The sequence below is a fragment of the Mus caroli genome, unplaced genomic scaffold (genome assembly GCF_978045245.1).
Source record: "Mus caroli unplaced genomic scaffold, Mus_caroli_1 scaffold_16, whole genome shotgun sequence".
NCBI classification, from domain to species: Eukaryota; Metazoa; Chordata; class Mammalia; order Rodentia; family Muridae; genus Mus; species Mus caroli.
In genome coordinates, this window is record NW_028227271.1 from 18,288,352 (window position 1) to 18,309,553 (window position 21,202).

The 21,202-nt window shown below is 50.1% G+C and overlaps 1 protein-coding gene across 3 annotated transcripts in view; it reads left to right on the forward strand.

Moving 5' to 3' along the window:
- The window catches only part of Celsr1 (cadherin EGF LAG seven-pass G-type receptor 1), a 137,501-nt gene that overhangs the window by 77,804 nt on the left and 38,495 nt on the right, over positions 1-21,202 (forward strand). For all 3 annotated transcript variants that reach the window (XM_029469791.2, XM_021183487.3, XM_029469792.2), the window contains exons 6-9: positions 16,799-16,956; positions 18,361-18,524; positions 18,840-18,965; positions 20,058-20,224. In XM_029469791.2, coding sequence (XP_029325651.1) covers positions 16,799-16,956; positions 18,361-18,524; positions 18,840-18,965; positions 20,058-20,224 — 615 coding nt within the window. The remainder of the gene's footprint in view (positions 1-16,798; positions 16,957-18,360; positions 18,525-18,839; positions 18,966-20,057; positions 20,225-21,202) is intronic.

The following is a 21,202-nucleotide window of genomic DNA, read 5'->3' on the forward strand; positions in this document are numbered from 1 at the left end:
CCGGGCCACAACCCTCCCCGGACTTTCTAAGACCCACATCTATGTTAGACCAGCGGATGAGGAATGAGGTCTCCCTTCCTGTGCAACCTGTATGGTGGCAAAGGTATTTTATAAATTTCCTGTCCATGGCACTTCAGGCATTTGGTACCTGGGATGCCATCTGCCCACTCTTAGGGCATGGGACTGTCCTTGTCTCCAATTCCTTTACTGCTGCCAATCACTGCTGTCTTCCTTTCTCTAAGGTCACCCCTTACCTTTGCAGTGGGCATCTTTTTATTTCTGAAGGTCCCTACAACCACCCCAGATAGATACCAGGAGCAGTCTTTGGTCCCCATTTTGTGTCCCTAGCTGTGTGAGTGAGCTGTCTCGTGGTGTAAGCATCGGCCAGTGCAGCCTCTGCTGCCTCAATGATGATGGAGTCAGAAGGAAGGGTTACCATGGCCTGGGACGGAAGGCTCCCTGACGAGCTTGAGGGACACTGAACTAATCAGGAGTGCTTTGGACTCGGGATTAAATCCCAGACCTATCTCCAGTGGGGATCAGTGTGTTGCACAGGGCACAGTTGCCAGAGAGAAGAGCAAATCTCTGCTGTCCACACTGTCCTATCTCAGATACTTGTATTTGATTATGAAGTGATGGCCCTGTGGATTTAGGGATAGTTACTATTAATATAAAGGGCATGGCTTGCGCTTCCCTTGGGTGGCTCACAGTAGCCCCTTGAGAAGCAGTAAGATGTGGCCCCTCCTCTGTGTGCTCTCTTCCCCAGAACTCACAGCTGGATGGACTTTGATCTCCTTTCTGTGGTGTCTTAATCGGCCATTGTTTCCCAGCTGTTTCTTTGGGGGCTATCTTCCCCACAGTCCTCCGTCCGTCATGCTTTGCACTGCTGTCTTAGATAGGGTTTCACTGCTGTGAACAGACACCATGACCAAGACAACTCTTATAAGGACAACACTTAATTGGGGCTGGCTTACAGGTTCAGAGGTTCAGTCCATTATCATCATGGGGGGAAGCACAGCAGTGTCCAGGCAGGCATGGTGCAAGAGGAGCTGAGAGTTCTACATCTTGTTCCAAAGGCAAACAGGAAAAGACTGACTTCCAGACAGCTAGGATGAGGGTATTAAAGCCCACACCCACAGCGGCACACCTACTCCAACAAGGCTGAACCTCCTAATAGTGCCACTCTTAGGCCAAGCATATACAAATCATCATGACTGTAAATCAACAATTCCCACCCTATTCTCACCCTGGAGAAAATGCACCCTGCAACCATCTACCTATGTTGTGGCTAAAGGATAGTTGTAACCCCAAGCACACAAGTGAGGGCTGAGCTCCCATGACCTGGAAGCCTCTGGAGCTTGGGGTTGCTTTTCTGTGTCTCTGCAGAGGGGGGCATGGTCACCTGAGAAGCCCAGGCTTTTGATTGATCTGCCCATGCATTCTGGACAACTGGTCAGGTGACGACAGAGCTCCCACGAAGTGGAACACACTTGATTCAGGACAAAGTGTCTTATGGTTTTGTGCCCCAAATATACCCGTCCTTGGGTCCCGATATCTCATAACACTTTTGAGTGGAAAGAGTTACAGATAGTCACTCAGTAGCCAGGCAGTATTGGCACATGCCTTTAATCCCAGCACTTGGGAGGCAGAGGCAGGTGGATTTCTGAGTTCGAGGCCAGCCTGGTCTACATAGTGAGTTCCAGGACAGTCAGGGCTATACAGAGAAACTTGTCTAGCCACCCCCTCCAAAAAAAAAAAAAAAAAGAGTGACAAATAGTCCTGCAAAGGGATGCCCTCTTAATCCTGCGAAGAGATGCTGGACTTGCTGGCCTCTACTCCCAGGCAGAACATCCAGGAACATTCACCCTATCACCTTGCTGACTTACCTTGGTCCTGTGGCTTCTCTTATATGTTCTTCCTGCTACACATCTTCCGTACCTTATGTGGACACTCCCAGTGGTTTGTGCTTCCAGAATGTATAGGCCTGTGAGAATGAACCGCAGGAATCCTGGGGCATCAGGGAAACACGGGGTGTATTTCCTTTCTTGCTTATGTCAGAGACACCCATCCAGACTGCAGGCTTGCGGCTGAGGGAGGGAAGGGGTGGGTGTGGGAGGTTGAGCCAGCCTCCATTTCCTCATTCGAAGCCTCTGCATCTGTTTGCTGTGGCCAGAGCAACAGCACATCCTGTGGTTGGGTGGGGCCTCTCAGCCCAGCTGTGAATTCTCTGTCCTGAGAGCCAGCTCAGAGGAGCACCCCATTACAGAAGGCTACCTCAAATGGCCCAGAAGAAAGAGGGGCCCCATGCCAGAGGATCAGTAGGTAGACATGGGTTACTGGAGTCTGTGGTTCCCTTTCTAGGCTGGGTCCTTTCAACAGCTCCCTCCACCTCCCAGGGAACAAACACAGCCCCAAGCACAGGATTAGGCCTTTGCTGGGCTGTTTCCTTCTTTTGCCAGAGGGTGGGTATTTTAGGGAGGAAACCAACCAGTCTCCCTTATGGCCTTTAACCTCCATGTGGGGGTTAAGTAGGCCACACAACAGGGGGATATTAGCAGCGATTACAGTACGGCCCTGATGTTTCTGTCTGCCTCTGCCTCTGAGGCGGCTGCCTCTACCAATCCAGGTTGCAGGGACAGACACGCTTTGGGCCTGGGAAGACCTGTCAGGCTGGGAACAATTTCAGGCCTGAGTCTGGGCAGCAGCCTGAGGTCACAGTACTCCAGTGTGGGCGTATTCATTTTATTATTTTATTGGGTTCTTATACTTCTACCTCCCTTGCAACCCCATTTCATCCTAATTTCTTCTGGCCCCCAATACTAGGTAGGAGATAAAGAAGGCTAGAGTGGAAAGCGGGTGTAGACCTCTATTGGCTACTTCCTGCTGATTAGGGTCGTCCAGTTCCTAGGGGCAAGTCCAGTCTTCCACATCAGGGTATCTCCAACTTCTTCTGGTCAAACCATAACAGCAGCAACCAGGGGCAGCAGCCTCCTCCTTCAAAGCCCCCTCCCCCATTCCTCTCAAGGCTCTGACTTTTATTCCCTCTCCAGCGTCCCCAAAATTAAACTATCTGCAGCTGGCAAAAATCACACTCCTTTAGAGCAGGAACAAGACCATCATAGGTAACGGCTGTGGACAAACTAAAGCAGCCCCTATCTCACACCCGGGATTAGACAGAAAAACATATTCACACAATGCAACTTTTTTTTAATATTTATTTATTTATTATATGTAAGTACACTGTAGCTGTCTTCAGACACTCCAGAAAAGGGCATGAAATCTCATTGCAGACGGTTGTGAGCCACCATGTGGTTGCTGGGATTTGGAAGAACAGTTGGAGCTCTTAACTGCTGAGCTATCTCTCCAGCCCTGTTTTTTTTTTTTTTTTTTTTTTTTTTAAAGAAACCAAAACTCTCACTTGACTCCAGTCTGTAAAGATGGAAAGAGACTCCGAAAGTGACACTTTCAGGGCAAGTCACTCTGTTGGGTCTCTGTGTGGGAATTGTCATTGTCATCTTCATTTGTGGTGTCTCTGTTCCGAGTCCTCTGGCAATAAAATGTGGAATGATCTCAGGCTACTGAAGATGGCTGAGAAGGTTGCCTGAGGAGAGGTTCAAGGTGATGAAGGAGAGTAAGCCACACTTGAAGGGACTCAAGCCACGTCCTGATGGTGGCCTTAAGTTGAGTAGGTCCAGCAGCAGCTAGCTGTGCTGGTCCCGAGCGCACTGTTCCTGGAGACTTGTGCATCTCTCCGACTCTGCAGTAAGGGTGTGGAGTTGACTGCTGGCTGCAACTGTCACATCTGCCCTGCTCTTTAGGCATGCCGTCATCCTTCAGGCACATCTTTGCCATGCTTAGATTCGATCCTGGGCATGCCAGGTCAGCTTTCCAACATGCCTCTGCCCAGAGACCACAGTGCCCTTTGTGGGAACCTTGTGCTCTGCTGGCCTGTGGGGGGACTTCAGAGCTGCCAGGTTGGCGTCTCGTCAGGGTCCCCTGGGGAAACAGGTGAAACGCACAAACAGGATGATCCAGGGAAGGAGGGACAACGGGCAGGCCAATGTGGGGCAGCAGGGAAGCCTGCTGGCCTAGGGAAGGTGATGGTGGAGCTGTGTGACCGTCCATCCTGGAGGTCACACTGTGGTCAGACCCTGAGGAGGACAGTGTCTGTGGCCTCAGGGAACCCTCTGCAGACCTTCCCAGTGAGGGCAGGTGAAGGCAGTTTGCTTTTCTTCCTACTTAGTGACATTTTCAGTGAGAACACCTGTTGGTTAAGTCAGCCTTCAGGGAAACGGGAGCCCACTGGAGTTGGTGGTGGCTCCAGCGTGGGCCTGTTAGAGAAAGCCACTGTTCCTGCCTCTTGGGCTTCACCCAGCCCTTCTCTGGAAGCACCAGGGAGGTTTGGCGGAGTGGAGATTTGTGGTTGTGGCCTCCCTGTTGATTCTCTTCCCCACCCCCTTGCCCCGGGCTTTTGTAAAAATAGGTTAAGCAGGCTGGAGAGCTGGCTCAGCGGTTAAGAGCACTGACTGCTCTTCCCGAGGTCCTGAGTTCAATTCCCAGCAATTATATGGTGGCTCACAACCATCTGTAATGGGATCCCTTGCCCTCTTCTGGTGTGTCTGAAGACAGCGACAGTGTACTTACACACATAAAATAAATCTTAAAAAAATAAACGGCTAGGCGTGTCCACCTAGGGCACAGGATGGCTGATGTCAGTAAAAGCATTTTAAGTCGTTTCTTTGCACTTGAAACTCGGGTTTCAATGCTTTGTTTCTTTTAAGTCACCTTTCAGCACCCAGGAGTGTGTATGGTGTTAAGAGAACATTATTACCCACACCCCCAACACAGAGGCATCTGGCTGCTTCCAAAAGAGGCATGTGTGGTCTAGAGGAGAGGGAACTGACTATTGGGCAGTGGTATTCTTGAGTTCCTCTTTTGCTTCTTGAGAGATTTTGGCTACACCTTGCTTTGCTTAAGGAGCCCAAGTGGGGTCAGGGGACACAGGGACACCACAAGTCCCACCCTCTTGGATGTCTCAAGGGATTGACCTGACTAGAGCTGACACACATGTCAGAAAAGCTAAGATCAGGTGGGCTGTGACTTGGAACGTGTGTGCGTGTATGTATGTATTGGTGTTTTGAGACAGAGTTTCTCTATTATGTAGCCCTGGCTATCCTGGAACTCACTATGTAGAACAGGCTGGCCCCAAACTGGTAGGATCCACCTGCCTCTGCCTCCCCCAGTGCTGGTAATAAAGACATGCACACCGTGCACTGAATGGAGACAGATTTAAGGTTCACAGCTGAACAAACAGGGAAGCAGGTTTACTAATCTCAATAGGTCTCAATAAGGAAGCAGTCTCGGGCTGTAGCCATCCTATTTATTTATTTATTTACTTATTTTATGTATGTGAGTCCACTGTAGCTGTACAGATGGTTGTGAGCCTTCATGTGGTTGTTGGGAATTGAATTTATAGGACCTCTGCTCACTCTGGTTGGCCCTGCTCGCTGCAGTCAATGGTTGGCTCCACTGGCTCAGTCCCTGCTCACTCCGGCCCAAAGATTTATTTATTATTATACATAAGTTCACTGTAGCTGACTTCAGACACACCAGAAGAGGGCGTCAGATCTCATTACAGGTGGTTGTGAGTCACCGAGTGGTTGCTGGGATTTGAACTCAGGACCTTTGGGAGAGCAGTCGGCTCTTACCCGCTGAGCCATCTCACTAGCCCCTGTTGATGCTTTCTATACACACTGTTAACATTCCCACTTGGACCAGAGGAAGGCTTTTCTCTGAAGCTCACCCAGGGAAGGCTTTGCCACTCCCATGAGACTGAGCATTGAAGTTCTTGAGATGGCCATGCCCAAGTCAGATTAATACACAACACTCAGGACTCCATCTGCTCTTCACGTGAGGACCCTCTAGGTTGGGACCCTCCTCACTGCCTTGGTCAGGAAACCAAGGGTACCACATGTATTTGGCTGTGCCTACCTTAGTTCCTCAGACATCCCCCAGCCCATTGGGAGTGAGTTTTATGTGGTCATCTCAGACTCATGGGTTAGTGTGGACTCTCCTGTGGGGTACGCTCAGGATGTGGGGAGAAAATGGCATCTGAAGTCAGGGTGAGTCTGCAGGGGAAGTTTTCTTGAAGGGATTAGGAGGCAAGAGGGGCCAGTTGTTGGGCTTCTCACTCTGGCACATCTGGCATTTGGGGTTGACGATGACTCGTAGTAGAGTAGTAGAGAAGAAGATCATTCTGTGTCCCTGGCCATTACTAACAAGATGTCACAGGATCCATGCCCTAGTGAAGAGTCAAATGTCTCGAGTCATTACTAAATATCTTCAAAGGATTGCCCCCTTCTGGGCCTTCTGCCTCTATCACGGGGACATCACTGTCTTGGCTGTCATACTGGCCTCCTGCAGCTGACAGGGCTTGTGAAGTTCCTCCCAGATCAAGTTGGCTCTTGGGTGCTTGGGCCCTTCTTGTTCTAGGAATGATCCAAATGGTGATCCTCCTCCTCCTCCTCCTCTTCTTCTTCTTCTTCTCCCTCCTTCTCCATCACTATATCAGCGTCAGCATCATTATCATCATCGTGGGTAGCAGTTTTAAAATTTTTCCATCAAGTCCCTAATAGCCCCATAAGTCAAGCCAACCAATCCAAGACCTCAGTAGCAAGTTACAATATCTAGTCTGGTTTTCTTTTTCTTTTTTCTTTCTTTTTTTTTTTTTTTTTTTTTTTTTGGTTTTTCGAGACAGGGTTTCTCTGTGTAGCCCTGGCTGTCCTGGAACTCACTCTGTAGAGCAGGCTGGCCTTGAACTCAGAAATCTGCCTGCCTCTGCCTCCCAAGTGCTGAGATTAAAGGCATGCACCACCACGCCTGGCTTAGTCTGGTTTTCTTGCATTTTCCCTCCGAAACATGGACAAAATCAGTCTTCCTTTTCACTGCTTATGCATAGCGGGGTCTGCTTCCCAATACCCTATAATTAGGGAGTAAACATGTGATCAAGAAACTGTCAGAAGCTGTGAGAAGATAATGGCGTGACTTTACAGGTGTGATCTTGGTAAAGGGAGAGAGAGAGACAGAGGGGGGAGCGAGAGAGTGAGCGCAAATTGTACAGGAACTGCAAACTATTGGGGGTTGGAGATAGATGACTCGGGTGTTCAGAGCGCTGGCTGGCATGAGCTTGGTTCCCAGCATGCACGTGGGAGCTCACAAGCATCTCCAGTAACTCCAGTTCCTGGGTATTCGTCATCCTGTTGTTCCCGACACTGCACATTGAGTGGTGTACACACACGCGCAGGCAAAACACCCATACCCATTAAAAAATATCTAAAGGGCTGGCAAAATATTGCTTTCAAATGATAATAAATCAGACTGACATGATTAATGTCAGTATGGGTTGCAATGTTTTCCTTGTCTGCATAAATCTGCCGAGGAAAGATCACCGTGTGTATTCTTGTCTATTCAGGCCGAGTGTGTTTCTCGTACAAAATCCAGAATCCCTTTTATGAGAAGAGGGGGCTCTAGCAGAAAGGTACCCCTCATCTCAGCACCAAGCCCCGCCCCCGACTGGGATTGGGGGGGATACCTGTGCTCAAGTAACCTTGGACTGACCTCTGGGTAGGGATCTTATTCTCAGGAATTGCCTGGCCCTGACTGGCATGACTCACTTGGCTTGCTCATATGGTTCAAAATCTCTGTTTGCCTGTGCTGCATGTGAAACCCCAAGATCCAGAAGAGGTGGTTTGTGCGCTCTGCCTTCAAGCCCCTCGTGATAGGGAAGGGTCTTTGCTGGTTCAGAAAACCCAAGGGCCTTGCTCAGACACTTGGGCAAGTCTTTCCCCAGGACTTCCAGGTCCTTGTTTGTTTGTTGTTGTTTGTTTGTTGTTTTTGAGACAGGGTCTTATTATGTAGCTCTGACTATCCTGAAACTCACTATGTAGACCAGGCTGGCCTTGACCTCACAGAGATCCGCCTGCCTCTCCCTCCTCTTTGCTGGGGTTTAAGGTGTTACCACCACACTCAAGGGACCTCCAGGTTCTTTGAGGTATGAAGTCTCAGGGCAGTGTTGTAAACGGCGTGCATGGTGGCTGTTTGTGAACATGGTGTAAATTCAGGTGGCTCTATGATCCTTCTGTGTGTCATCTGGGTGATCCATCTGGGTCAGTGGCCAATGAACCATTTTGGGGTCTTTTTTCTTTTATGTTTTTTTCAACAGATCTTCAGATTTGAAGACTATGTAAGATAAACATGCCACGGCTTCATAGTTAATTGAGCTTTGCAAAGTACCTACAATGCTCTGACCAAGGGTACAGCAAAGTGACCTTACTTTATGGGGGTTTTTTTGTTTTGTTTTTGGTTTTTTTTTTTATTCTTCTACTGCACAAAGTCCTCTTGCCAACAAAGGGGGAGTGTGATGTTTCATAGGAGCCTATGAGAGTGCACCCCAGGGGTTCCATTACCATAAAAGCTCTCATTGTCCACAAGCCGGAGCCTGCTGTGTGAATTAGCTGTTTCTTTCCGGCTGTGTTTCCTGCCGAGGCAGTGAGCTCCGAGCTCCGGCCTGGCCTACGTAGGTATTCCATAAATATCAAGTAGCCACACTTCCACACAGGTACATTCCACCACCTCTCCATGGGTCACAGGGTGATGTCTGAGACCCCGGTTATCTATCCTCCAATCTCTGCCCTTGGAATGTTAAATGGTTCCCTTGAAGCCAAGCTTGGTGTGTAATAGAAGCCAACTAAGGGGACTGGAGAGGCCAGAGAGTCCTGTGGGAGTGTTGGCTGGGTGCCCCTCTGTAGAGCTGCAGTGGTAGTGATGGGCCAGGCAGCAGGTACAAGGACACAGCCTTGTCCTCTGACAGGTGGCAGAGCCGGGAGATAAGGTGCCAGGCTTCCATTCCTAAACACAGGCTGGTCAAATGGTTGGGGTTGGGAGCTGCCTGTGTGGAAATTTCACAGCTCCTGGGCTCACCCTGGGCCTTTGTGTGTTCCATTGCTCTGTTATGGGAAGTCCTCCAGGAGCTAGGCAGTCTGACCTGGGTGTGTCCTGTCTGGTGGAATGGCTGCTTCCCCTCACCTACCTCCTAGTACCTTCCATCTCCCTCATCCTCCTCCAGTCTACCCCTGTGTTCTGTGCAACTTGAAATGCAGTTTGTGTGCCGGGCGTGGTGGCACATACCTTTAATCCCAGCACTCGAGAGGCACAGGCAGGTGGATTTTTTCTAGGCCAGCCTGATCTACAAAGTGAGTTCCAGGACAGACAGGGCTATACAGAGAAACCCTGTCTCAAAAAAAAAAAAAAAAAAGAAATGCAGTTTGCTCGAGCAAGCTCAGCTCCCCTCTTCTCCACCCTAGTACTGGGACCACGTACACAGACATCTTGCCTGGTGCTAGGGTGTACGGCTACAGTGGTCTCCTGGGTTCTGGGAGGAGATGGGGGAACTGAGGTACAGAACTATTCCGACAGGGTTGGGAGGGGAAGACACATGGCTGAGACACCACCTGTGTCTTTCAGCTGCTGATGTATCAGTGGCTCTTGAATGTGTCATCCTCTCAGCCTGACACAAGGCCTCCCGTTGTGACTGTCCCTTTCCTCCACAGTCTCTCTGATTTTCCTAGCAAGTTCACACTTCCTCCCACCAATTCAACACCTACCTTCATCATGAAGGTTTGAGCTCCTTGCACTTAGGTTCTATCAGGGTGGCACACCAAGGTGAGGTCAGAAATAAGGTGCTGAGAGGTCTCTCTGTTGTGTCCCAGCCTTGGGGGTGGGAGGCAGAAAGAGGTCCATCAGGTCCTAGCTAGGGTAGGCCAGGCTATGTAAGAACGAATATGATTCTGTTCATCTGCCTAAAGTGTGAGATCTGCTGGCGAGTGTGTGCGTGTGCATGTGTGAGTGATAGTGAATGTCTGTGTGGGTGTGCATGAGCAGATGAGCCCCAGTGAGGGTAAGTTGAGGATGCAGGGTGTGGCGTGAGCGTGCAAGCACACACCTCCTGTAGGCACTGGCCTGTACTCTCCCCTTGCCCAGAGCACTTCCTGCTTGCCCAGGCTACCTCATTATGTAGGCTACACTTAGTGGGTCTTGTCTCAGACCTCTGGGATATGCACGGGTAAAGGAGAGACCAGGAGCTGTTTCTCAGGTGTGCCCTTCCCCCACATCCCATGTCTGTGGTCAGGATAGCCAGACTTTTGCCTTTGTCTTCAATGTGAAATGCAAGAGACACCATATACAACCTTGTTACTAAGGGCTGGTCCCATACACGGGCTCAGGGCCTCAATGGCTAGAGAAGGCTGACTGAGGTGGGCAGGAAGTACCTGTGCAAGCCCATGGGTGACAGGCACTGCAGGGTGGACACGGGGTTGCTGTTGGAGAAATGACAGTACCGCACACACGCCACCTCCGGCAAACATTCCTGGGCTCCGGCCATCTGTGAATTCTTCGCTGTGAACGTTGGTTGTTCATTTCTGACACCGAGTGTGAATCCATTCACATCTTAAGCCTCACAGTACCTGCATCTGGTTTCATAGGCACCCCACTCTGCCCGCCCCCACGCTGAAACCAAACCCCCCACTGGCCTCCCAATGAGGAATTGTCTGTAGCAGGGTTAAAAGACTGCAGAAATGTGAGCACTCTGGAGGACCAAAGGCTTTTGTGTGCGCACAAAAGCGCTCTGCAGATACTTTAGGCATCTAAGTGGAAGGCATCAGGGAGGGGCTGTACACTGGGAAGAAAATACGCTGGGGAAAAAATGAAAGGGACAGCTCTGGCATCAGGAGTCCGGATCTGCACAGATGGGGAGAGCTGGCCTTTGGGGGCCTCACCTTGAAGTGCACAGTAGCCCTTGGTTTCTTGAGTGGAGAAGGAGTTACTGTGGTGGCTCCGCCCACTGGCCATTTCCTTTCCACTTGGGAGCGCGTGTGCATGTACATGTGTGCCTGCGTCTGTGTCTTGGTCTCTGTGTGTCTCTGTATATCTATCTGTCTGTGTATATATGTGTATGTGTGTCCAGCTCAGAGCAGCCTTTGTAATCAAGGTGGGACACTGAGGTTGTTAGACACACGTCATAGGGCACAGATGCTGAGTGTGTAGATGCTAATGATGGTACAGCCTCGGATGCAGGCCTCGGATGCAGGCATCATGTGTCGCTCTGCAGTCTGGTTCTCACCTCTGGGCTGTGTGTTTTGTACCACTTTTGCCCAAGTGGCCTGGCCACTGCAGAGCTCTCCATCCTGGAGATGACACACAAGATCTAGTGGGCCTGAAGAATACCTCAGGCTTGGGAATCTTCCTAGTTTGGCCATCTGCTCCCAAAGATCCAAACAGCCTTGGAGAAAGGCTAACCATTCCGTGCCCAGCATCCTACACAGAACAAAGGAAAACTCTGAGCCTGCCACTGGCTCCTTTAATCATGTGCTCCTTTCTTTAGAGTAAAATGGTGGCATGTTTTTTAAAGTTCACTTTTAAAATATTAGAAAGTGCTGGGTGTTGTTGGTACACGCCTTTAATCTCAGCACCTGAGAGGCAGAGGCAGAGGCAGAGGCAGAGGCAGAGGCAGGTGGATCTCTGAGTTCGAGGCCAGCCTGGTCTACAGAGTGAGTTCCAAGACAGCCAGGGCTATACAGAGAAACCCTGTCTGGAACAAACAAACAAACAAACAAAATGCCAAAAACAAGTTAGAAAGCTGCCCATTTTGTCCTGTTCTTTGTCCCTTCTCACCTGAGCTGGGGCCCAGGAAAACCAGTGGCTGATGCTATCAGTGTCTCCAGTGGCGTCTCCACTCTCCACCCTCATCCCCCTCATTCAGTGTGTCAGCTAATCACTGGGACATCAGCTTCTCACTGGGACCTTCTCTCTCTCTCTCTCTCTCTCACACACACACACATATTTTATTTTAAATTTAAATTTTTCTTTTTGTGACAGGATCTCATGTATCCCAGGCTAGTTCAAACCCACTATGTAGCTAAGTAAAAAGCCAAATGCCCTTTTAAAAAAGAATATTTCTATTGCTTCTCGGCCTTTTGGCTAAAATCAAGTGTAAAAAGAATATTTCTTTTGGTTGTAGTGCTGGGACAGAACCCAGACACTCTTGTATTCTAGGTGAGGCTCTCCCACTGAGCACAACCCTCCTGTCTTTCTTTGATCAAAGAACCCAGACAAAGTCTCCATCGATGCACCTGCAGCATCTCCATCTGGCTTCCCCATCTTGATTCAAACCACGTGTGCAGCTCATAAAGCCCTTACCAACGACGGCCATCTTTCTTGCTGTGTCTTACCACCCACCACAGCAGCACAGGGTCTAAGTGACTGAATTGGGCAGACTTCCAGAGGGGATCCTGAGAGAGCAGGGTGCATAGCTGGATAGCACTGGGTGAAGTTCCCTTAGCCCCAAAGAAGCAACTTTCAAAACATACCGTGCAACATGCTGTCTAAGCTAGAACGTTCTCCCAATGTTACAAGGATACTATGTTGCTCTCAGCTGTCATCCCCAGCATCTCCCCGGCAGCCACAGCCAGCAGCCAGCCTCGTGGATGTGTATGTTCTGGGCATCTCAGCTGCATGGCATCAAATAACTCTTCAGTGCCCTGCCTGAGGGCTTGTCAGGTTGTGGTGTATGGCAGTGCCCCAGTTCCTCGTGGCAAGTAGTAGGCCAGGGTCTATCTCTGTCCCTCTATTGAGGGAACATTTCAGTTGATCCTGCTGTCACAGGGGAATTGTAAGTACTGTTGTGAGCCTATGTGAACCTGGTCCCCCTCCCTTTGGTCTCTATGTTCCCATGGGCATGTCCCTGGGAGTGGGACGGTGCACCCTACCTGCAGTGGCCACCGATTGGCTCTGATGACATCCCTGCATACATCCTGGTCACCTCTTATATCATTTTTCTGTCCAACCCCCCTACCCCCTGCTTTTTGTGTGTGTGTGTGAGACAGAGGCTCTCTATGTATTTCTGGCTGTATTAGAACTCATTATGTAAACCAGGCTGACCTAGAACTTGCAGAGATATGCCTTCCTCTACCGCCTAAGTGCTGGGGTTAAAAGTGTACAGCCAGGAACCCAGACCCTTCACTGAGGTTGCTGTCTCCAGCCCCAGCAGGTGCTCCCCACCCCTGCCTCATCTCTCTCCTCTTCCTGATTGTGTTTGACCCATGAGTGCTTGGTTCTTTGGTTCTCTGGCTACAAGCAACTTCACGTTATCTGCAAAGCCAGGGCAAATGTTTTGGAGGTGGTGACCAGCAGCAGTCACCCCAGAGCCCTACGACCAGCTCTGACCCCTCAGCAGTCATCAGCATGTCAGCAGCGGTTGCTCCTTATCAGCAGGAGCTGTTCTGGAGAGAAACCTTGGGTGTTCCCTGCCCCCTGTTCTTCACCCCGGTGTTCTCTTTCCTCCCTGTCTGCGCTTGAATCCCATGGTGCTGAGCTGTTGATTATGAACCGTCGTGTACAGCAATCACAATTTGGTAAATAGCAGCTTAGTTTCATTAAAGCCTCCGTGCATAAAGGCTGTTTATATCCACTCTCTGAAAGCCTCACACCCATTCCCAAAAATGTAAATTACACGCTATGGAGATGATACAGGGTTCGTACAGCCCGGGGATGGTCCTCCTTTCTCAGTGCGGTACCTAACACTTAAGCATCCCTAATGGATACCTCACCAATCTCCCCAAAGCAAGCTGCTACTCCCAAGTGAGAAAACGGATGATTTTCCATAACCGTCTAACTACTACTTAACAGAGGTGGACTCTCTAAGGAAATAGATAATCAGAGATTGACCTGATATACGTGGCTCCTCTCAGGTCCAGAAGGAAGGTTTGTGGGAGACTCCTATATCTTAATCAACTTCTTCTAACCTCAACAGGACAGATGGTCTACTGTGTGTCTAAGTTATGTATGTATGTTAGAGTGTTTGAGTGTGTATCTCTGCAAGTGACTGTCTTAGTGTTTCTAGTGCTTTGAAGAGACACTATGACCAAGGCAACTCTTATAAAGGCAAACATTTGATTGGAGCTGGCTTACAGTTCAGAGGTTCACGCCATTATCATCATGGTAGGGGAAGCATGGCAGCCTGCAGGCAGACCTGGCCCTGGAGAGCGGTAGATGAGGGTTCTACATCCCGATTGGCAGACAGCAAAAAGAGAGAGTGACACTGGGCTTCAAAGCCCACCTCCAGTGACACACTTCCTCCAGCAAGGCCACACCTCCTCATAGTGCCACTCCATATGACCCTATAGGGGCCAGCTTCATTCAAACCACCACAAGTGTATGTGCCTATGTACCTATGTGAGTGTATCTGTGTGTGTATTTGTGTATGTATGTGTTCATGCATGTTAGGATTTTGAGGGCTCAGAGACACATATACAAGTGCACTTGCATTTTGTGGAGGTCAGAGGTCATCATCCGATATTTTCCTCAGTTGCTCCCCACCTTAGGTGTTCTTTTTTTAAAAGAGTTTATTTATGTAATATATATGAATACACTGTCATATGGTTGCGGATGGTTGTTTGTCACCATGTGGTTGCTGGGAATTGAACTCAGGACCTCCAGAAGAGCATTCCGTGCTCTTAGCCACTGAGCCATCTCTCCAGCCAGCCACCCACCCCCGCCTTAGTTTTTTTTTTTTTTTTTTTGCACTGAACTTGGAGCTAGTTCTGTGAATCTATCTCCCCCATCCCCCACCCAGGGTTGGAATGCACACAGACACACTGAGCTAATATGTGGGTCCTGGGGATCTGAACCCAGGTCGTCATGCTTGCCTGGCAAACAAGTTATGCAGTGAGCCCAGGTATTTTAATCTTAAATCCTACCTTAGACCCAGAGAAACTACCGTCATGAGCTTGTTTAGGACAGATGGTTGGAGGAGGCAGAGTGGAGGGCCTCACATCATGTGACTGTGAGTACGTGGCAAAGACACCCACTATACTGCTTCAGGTATGTGGCCGGAGCAGATGGACCCCAGGTCATACGCCACTGGAAATTGGTTGGGCTCCTGTTGCCAGCATGCCATGACCTACCTTCCAGGGCAGCATCTGCACCAAGCAGGTGCCTCACTCCCTTGAGAATCCCGAGGTTTCACTTTTGAATAAGCTGCACCGTCATTCCCTGTTAAAAGGCATTAGGGTGACTTAATTATAGTCTCTGTATTTATAGCTGTTTCCAGCAGTATAAGAAACATGCTAATGCAAGCTGCCCCGGCACTGTTACAGCTCGAGGTGGCACTGGGCCCACGGATTTGGTTTGGTTTGTTTGTTTGTTTGTTTTGAGGTGTGGTCTTGCTAGGTTGCCTGGAACCCCCAAACTCAAGTGATCCTCCAATCTCAGCCTCTTGAGTTCTAGGACTGTCGGTGTGTCAGTATACCCGTCTAGGCCTATTTTTTTTTTTTTTGAGGGGGAGGGGGTGTTGAGGAGAACTGTAGTCAGACTCTCCAGGGAGGAGGAGGAGTCTTATATCTAATGTGCCAGTTGTAAAATCTAGTGACACTATCCTGCGTTTATGGTCCTAGCACCTAGGGACATAGACTTTGGTACCCTGCTATGCAGGCAGAAAGGAAATCCATTTGCCCGTCTCAGCACAGCCTGCGAGCCTCTGGCTGTTTGCCCATTTCTAAAACTCAGGACCTTCATACCTTACAGTGCAGTTGGCTCCTTGTCTCTTCCTAGAAAGATTTCAGAGGTTAGATGGGCGGATACTTGGTGTCTCAAGAGGGCCCACCAAGAGCCTGCAACCATGAGGGCTGACAGGAAAAGAAGCCGTTTCTGGGTGGCAGCTGCAGCCTCCGCAACACTGGGGGACGCTTCACTGCTGTCCCCGGGGTAGGAGCCATGGCTTGAGGAGGTGGGAGCCCAAGCTGGTACGTGATGTGAGCAGCAGGACCAAGGCCAAGAGGTTCCTGAGGTGTGGATCTGGCCGGAAACATGGAAGAGGCCACCTCAGGCCAGCAAATGGATGAGAATAATTTGCTTAGATTTATTTCTACATTTGCATGTAAGCCAGAAGACAGCATTAGACGGGTGTGAGCTGCCATATGGGTGCTGGGAATTGAACTCGGGGACCTTCAGAAGTGCAGTGGGTTGCTCTTAACCACTGAGCCATCTCTCCAGCTCGGGATGAAGATAATCTAAGGGTGAGGGCAGCATGTACTCTCTGTGGGTACTTGGCATGATCAGGCTCCAGCTTTGGTGGCTGGGAAACAGGTCTCCATATTGGAGCCAGAAAGCTGCAAACTGAACCCAGGGCTATGGTGGCCAGAAGCCAGCGGAGGAGCAAAAAGAGGGTCCTGTGTCATGGATGTACCTGAAGGCCACCATAAGGAAGAACTAGCAACTGTGTGACTTAGTCAACAGGGGTTCCTCCTCTCGGCCTGGAAGACTGGACTTGGACAGCTGCGGGACACGAAGATTTAGTTCTGCGGTCGCGTGGTTGTCTGTAGTCCTGGGTTTTTATTCCTAGCAAATATAAAAATGTATTTGTAAGCCAGCTTTCTAGGGAGGGTCCTGTGTGTCCTTCCCTGGGTGTGGGCCCCAGTCATCTTGCCTCAGGCCCTCACACTCTCTACCTTGGGTTTGCCTTAACTTTGCTGCCGTAGCCCTATTTCTGGCAACTTCTCATTCTGTGGTTCGGTGAAGGCCTGGTGTTCTGGGGAGATGCCCTGTACCCCATGTAGCAGGTTGGGAGCTGAAGTACCTCAGGTGTCATGCATATGCCCCCACTGCAGGGAGCGTGCAGAGCTGGGACACCCGCCCAGGGCATAGTGAGAGACAGAGCTGACCAATTCTATTCTTTCTGCCCCCACAGCCCAACATTGGCCACCTGGGCCTGCCCCACGGGCCATCGGGAGAGAAGGTGGCTGTGGTGACTGTGGATGACTGTGACGCAGCGGTGGCCGTGCACTTTGGAAGTTACGTTGGGAACTACAGCTGTGCTGCCCAGGGCACTCAGAGCGGCTCCAAGAAGTGAGACTCCTGGAGGGGGTGACACAGGGCATCCATAACCACTCAGGGACTGCTCTAAACACAGGTCACCCTTGCCAGGCCAGCGCAGAGCACCTTGGTAGCCTCTGTGTAGGCTGGTTTCAGACTCTCTCCCTGTGGATAGGCATCTTCCCTCTCAGACCACAGAATCCTCCAGAATAAGTTCCCCAAAAGTACCTGTCAAGCCAAGTATGGCAGGGCATATCAATAATTCTAGCACTTGGGAAGCTGAGGCACGCGTATCGAGATTCTTCATAGCCTGGTCTACATCATGAACTTAGGCTAGCCTGGGCTAAGCGGTAGGCACTTTTCAGAAGGGAAGCCAGTCTTACCCACTTGCCATGCTTGCCTTGTCTCCCTGGATTGCTGCTCCCTGGACTCTGGAATTACACAAGGTGGAAGGGACTGGGCTCTCTTTGCTGGTTTTGGGGTCACTCAGGGATCATTTGAACCCAGGACAAAGAGATTCCATCACCCACATACAGGGCTAACCTTGCTTTAGTTTCTTTTGGTAACATGAACTTCAAAAGTGGAGAACCTGCTCCTGCTGGGTCCTAACTGATGGTTTGTGGGTGGGATGTAAAACATTGGGTTTTGATTTTTTTTAAAGATTTATTTATTTTATGTATATGAGCATACTATAGTTCTCTTCAGACAGACTAAAAGAGGACATCGGATCCCATTACAGATGGTTGTGAGCCATCATGTGGTTGCTGGGAATTGAACTCAGGACCTTTGGAAGAGCAGTCAGTGCTCTTAAGTGCTGAGCCATCTCTCCAGCTCTCAGGTTTTGATTTTTGCTTTGAGACAATGTCTCCCTATATAGACCAGGCTGTTCCCCAACTTCTAATTCCACAGCCTCAGTATCCTTAGGGTTGGGATTACAGGTTTCTACCACTGCCCCTAGCCCTGAATCTTGATCCCATTTTGAAGGTCATGTTCAGGTGAACCTGATGAGGTCACATCCTTCCCCATCCTCACTTGCTTTAACTTGATTGGTGGATTGTGTCTTGGGTCTAGAGCCCTGCCTGGGATCTCAGCTGCTCCCTGCTGGAGGCAGAGTTCTGCTCTAATCCCGCTGTCTCTCTAGAGAGCCAAGGGACTGTGGGATGCTCCCTTCTACCGCAGAGCAGAACTCAGTAGCGGCCCTCAGTTACCCCCAAACCTCCATTTGCTGGGAAATGATGCAAGTGTAAGGAAATTGAGGGTTAGAGACACTGTGAGGTACCTCCAGTGACCCTGACTCAGGTTGATTCCCACTCTCACCTCTTGTCATCTACCTTGGGCTTGTACCTACATTGTGATCGACACCTCTGGCGATAGAGTCTCGGTGGCTTTACATCAATGCCAGGCTTGATATCACAGAAGATGACTTTGCCTTCCCAGGTCACTGGACCTGACCGGTCCTCTGCTTCTGGGTGGTGTCCCCAACCTGCCAGAAGACTTCCCCGTGCATAGCCGTCAGTTTGTGGGATGCATGAGAAACCTGTCCATCGATGGCCGGATCGTGGACATGGCTGCGTTTATTGCCAACAATGGTACCAGGGCAGGTAGGCACAGCCCCTGGGTGTTTAGAACTAGCATGGTACCCACTGGACATTTGTGGTCACACCAGGGATAGAAGGGCTCTTTCTACTTCCCAGAGAGTTCTTGAAATGTGCCTGTGGGTGAGGGCCTCGTGGGAATGGGTAGAGAGCCACACACTCCAGGCTGGGGTTCTCACCGTGGCCAGCAGGTTCCTGGCTAGCCGTCTCCAGTTGATTGCATTCATGCGTGGGTCAGTGTGGGGGATGGTGAAGGTCCTTAAGGGTGAGAACCACCTGAGATCTTCCGATCAAAACCAGGCTACACCTTATGCCCCATAGGCTGTGCTTCTCAGAGGAACTTCTGCGATGGGACCTCATGCCAGAACGGGGGCACCTGTGTGAACAGGTGGAACACGTACTTATGTGAGTGCCCGCTCCGCTTTGGTGGAAAGAACTGTGAACAAGGTAAGGTTTTGTTCATTCTTCCCTAGACTGCCAGCTGGGAGGGGGAACATACAGCAGACTAGGGGAGGCTGGGAGAGAGGTCCAGGACCTGGCATCAGCTCCATAGGATATAAAGGCAGGTAGCCATGAAGGTCAGAAGAGCAAGGTGGCTATGGACACACCTGAGCCCTGTGGAGTTCTAGGGTGTCTTTCCTGACAGCTGCTGCTGATCAGGCCTAGTGATGAGCGTGAAAGACGACCGCCTGCCCATCACTCTGAGATGCTGCAGGGTTTGAGTGGTGTCTTATTTCTTTCCTGTTGCCGCGTGATGTTAAAACACCATGATGAGGGGCTGGAGAGATGGCTCAGAGGTTAAGAGCAATGGCTGCTCTTTCAGAGGTCCTGAGTTCAATTCCCAGCAACCACATGGTGGCTCACAACCATCTCTAATGAGATTTGGTGCCTTCTTCTGGCGTGCGTGCACACATGCAGGCAGAAGAACGCTGTATAAATAATAAATTAAAAAAAAGAAACTATGAAAAAAAAAGAGAGAAAGGGTTTATTTGGCTCACGATTCCAGATCACAGTAAGTCCATTGTAACGTGACAGAGATGCCACAGTAGCAGAGCTTAGGACAGAATGGTGATATCACATAATCACCATAATTAAGAGCAGAGAGTAATGCATGCATTCATGCTAAAGCCCCACTCTGTCTTCAGTCTTAAATAAACCATGATCCCCTGCCTAGGGAATGGTGCCATCCACCTACCCTCCCAAAAGCTGAACCTGCTCCATGTCCCAAGTGCCACAGTACCGCTTGTTGACTGTCATCTCATTTAGAGGGTGGGCTCCTTAAACTTTGCCACACTTTTGGATGTGTCTGGTAACACTCAGGGGCTTCTTTACCCAGTGAGCTGTACAGAAACCACGGTGGGCATTTACAGAGTCTGTTGATGGGTTTTAGGGTGGTACTGAACACATATACAAGTCTGAAGCTAGCATTTGGGTTAGAATGAAAGGCAAAGTGAAGAAGGGCTTCACCTGGCTGGCAGCTGAGAAGATGCTCTCTGCCTAATTTTGGGAGGTGCCTGAGGCCCTGGTCTGTATCTGCAGCTATGCCACACCCTCAGCGCTTCACTGGTGAGAGCGTCGTGTTGTGGAGTGACCTTGACATCACCATCTCTGTGCCTTGGTACCTGGGGCTCATGTTCCGGACCCGGAAGGAGGATGGTGTGCTGATGGAAGCCACAGCTGGCACATCTTCCAGGCTCCATCTCCAGGTGAGTGTGTCTGCGAACCACACAGGCACCTGCAAAGCAGACAAGTGCTCTAGAAGGAGAACCAGACAGCGGGGGGTTTCCCAGGCTGCCTGGGAAGGGCATCTGCTACTCACCTCCCCCCTCCTACGCTTGTCCAATAGTGAGCAGAGAGAACGCAGAGGGAAATATGGGTGACCCAAGGTGCAGTGCTATTGTGCTGTTCAGGACAGAGAAAGTGCAGAGTTCGTGCCTAACTGTGGGCTCCTGTGGACTTCCTTTCCAGCACCCACTGTCCTTCACTGCAGTCACAGAATGGAGCACAGAACCTCAGAGCTTCTGGGTCTGTGTAACTTGCCCTAGACAGAAGCTCTGATCTGCCTGCCTGGAATTTGGCTGGTTTTTGTTTTTTGTTTTTGTTTTTATTCCTGGCTTGATTCACAGCCTTTCAGGGCAAAGGCAAAGAGCTGCAGCAGATTTGGGGAGTGAGCTTCCATCAGTGCAAAGTACAAGCTCTCACCCCCATATTAAACCTACATGCTGCCATACCCCGGGCCCCTGCCTCGAGGGATCTTGAGGACCCCATTACTTCATGCCACGTGTGTGTTTTCTTTATATTTACCTCTTAACCATTTGGCTTGTTTGGAACTTTAGTTCAGAGTACCCGGACATTTCTGGAAGTGGTTTTTTTTTTTTTTTTTTTTTTTTTTGGTTTTTCGAGACAGGTTTTCTCTGTGTAGCCCTGGCTGTCCTGGAACTCACTTTGTAGACCAGGCTGGCCTCGAACTCGGAAATCCACCTGCCTCTGCCTCCCGAGTGCTGGGATTAAAGGCGTGCGCCACCACGCCCGGCTTGGAAGTGGTTTTAATGCACCCCATTCACACGTCCGCATATCTCTTACATGACAGATGGTTTCTGCTAGGTCGTTGGAGCCAGAGGTAGCAAGGGATGCTACTCCTTCGTGGGGATCACCCAGGGCTCTCTCACTGAGCTACCCTCACT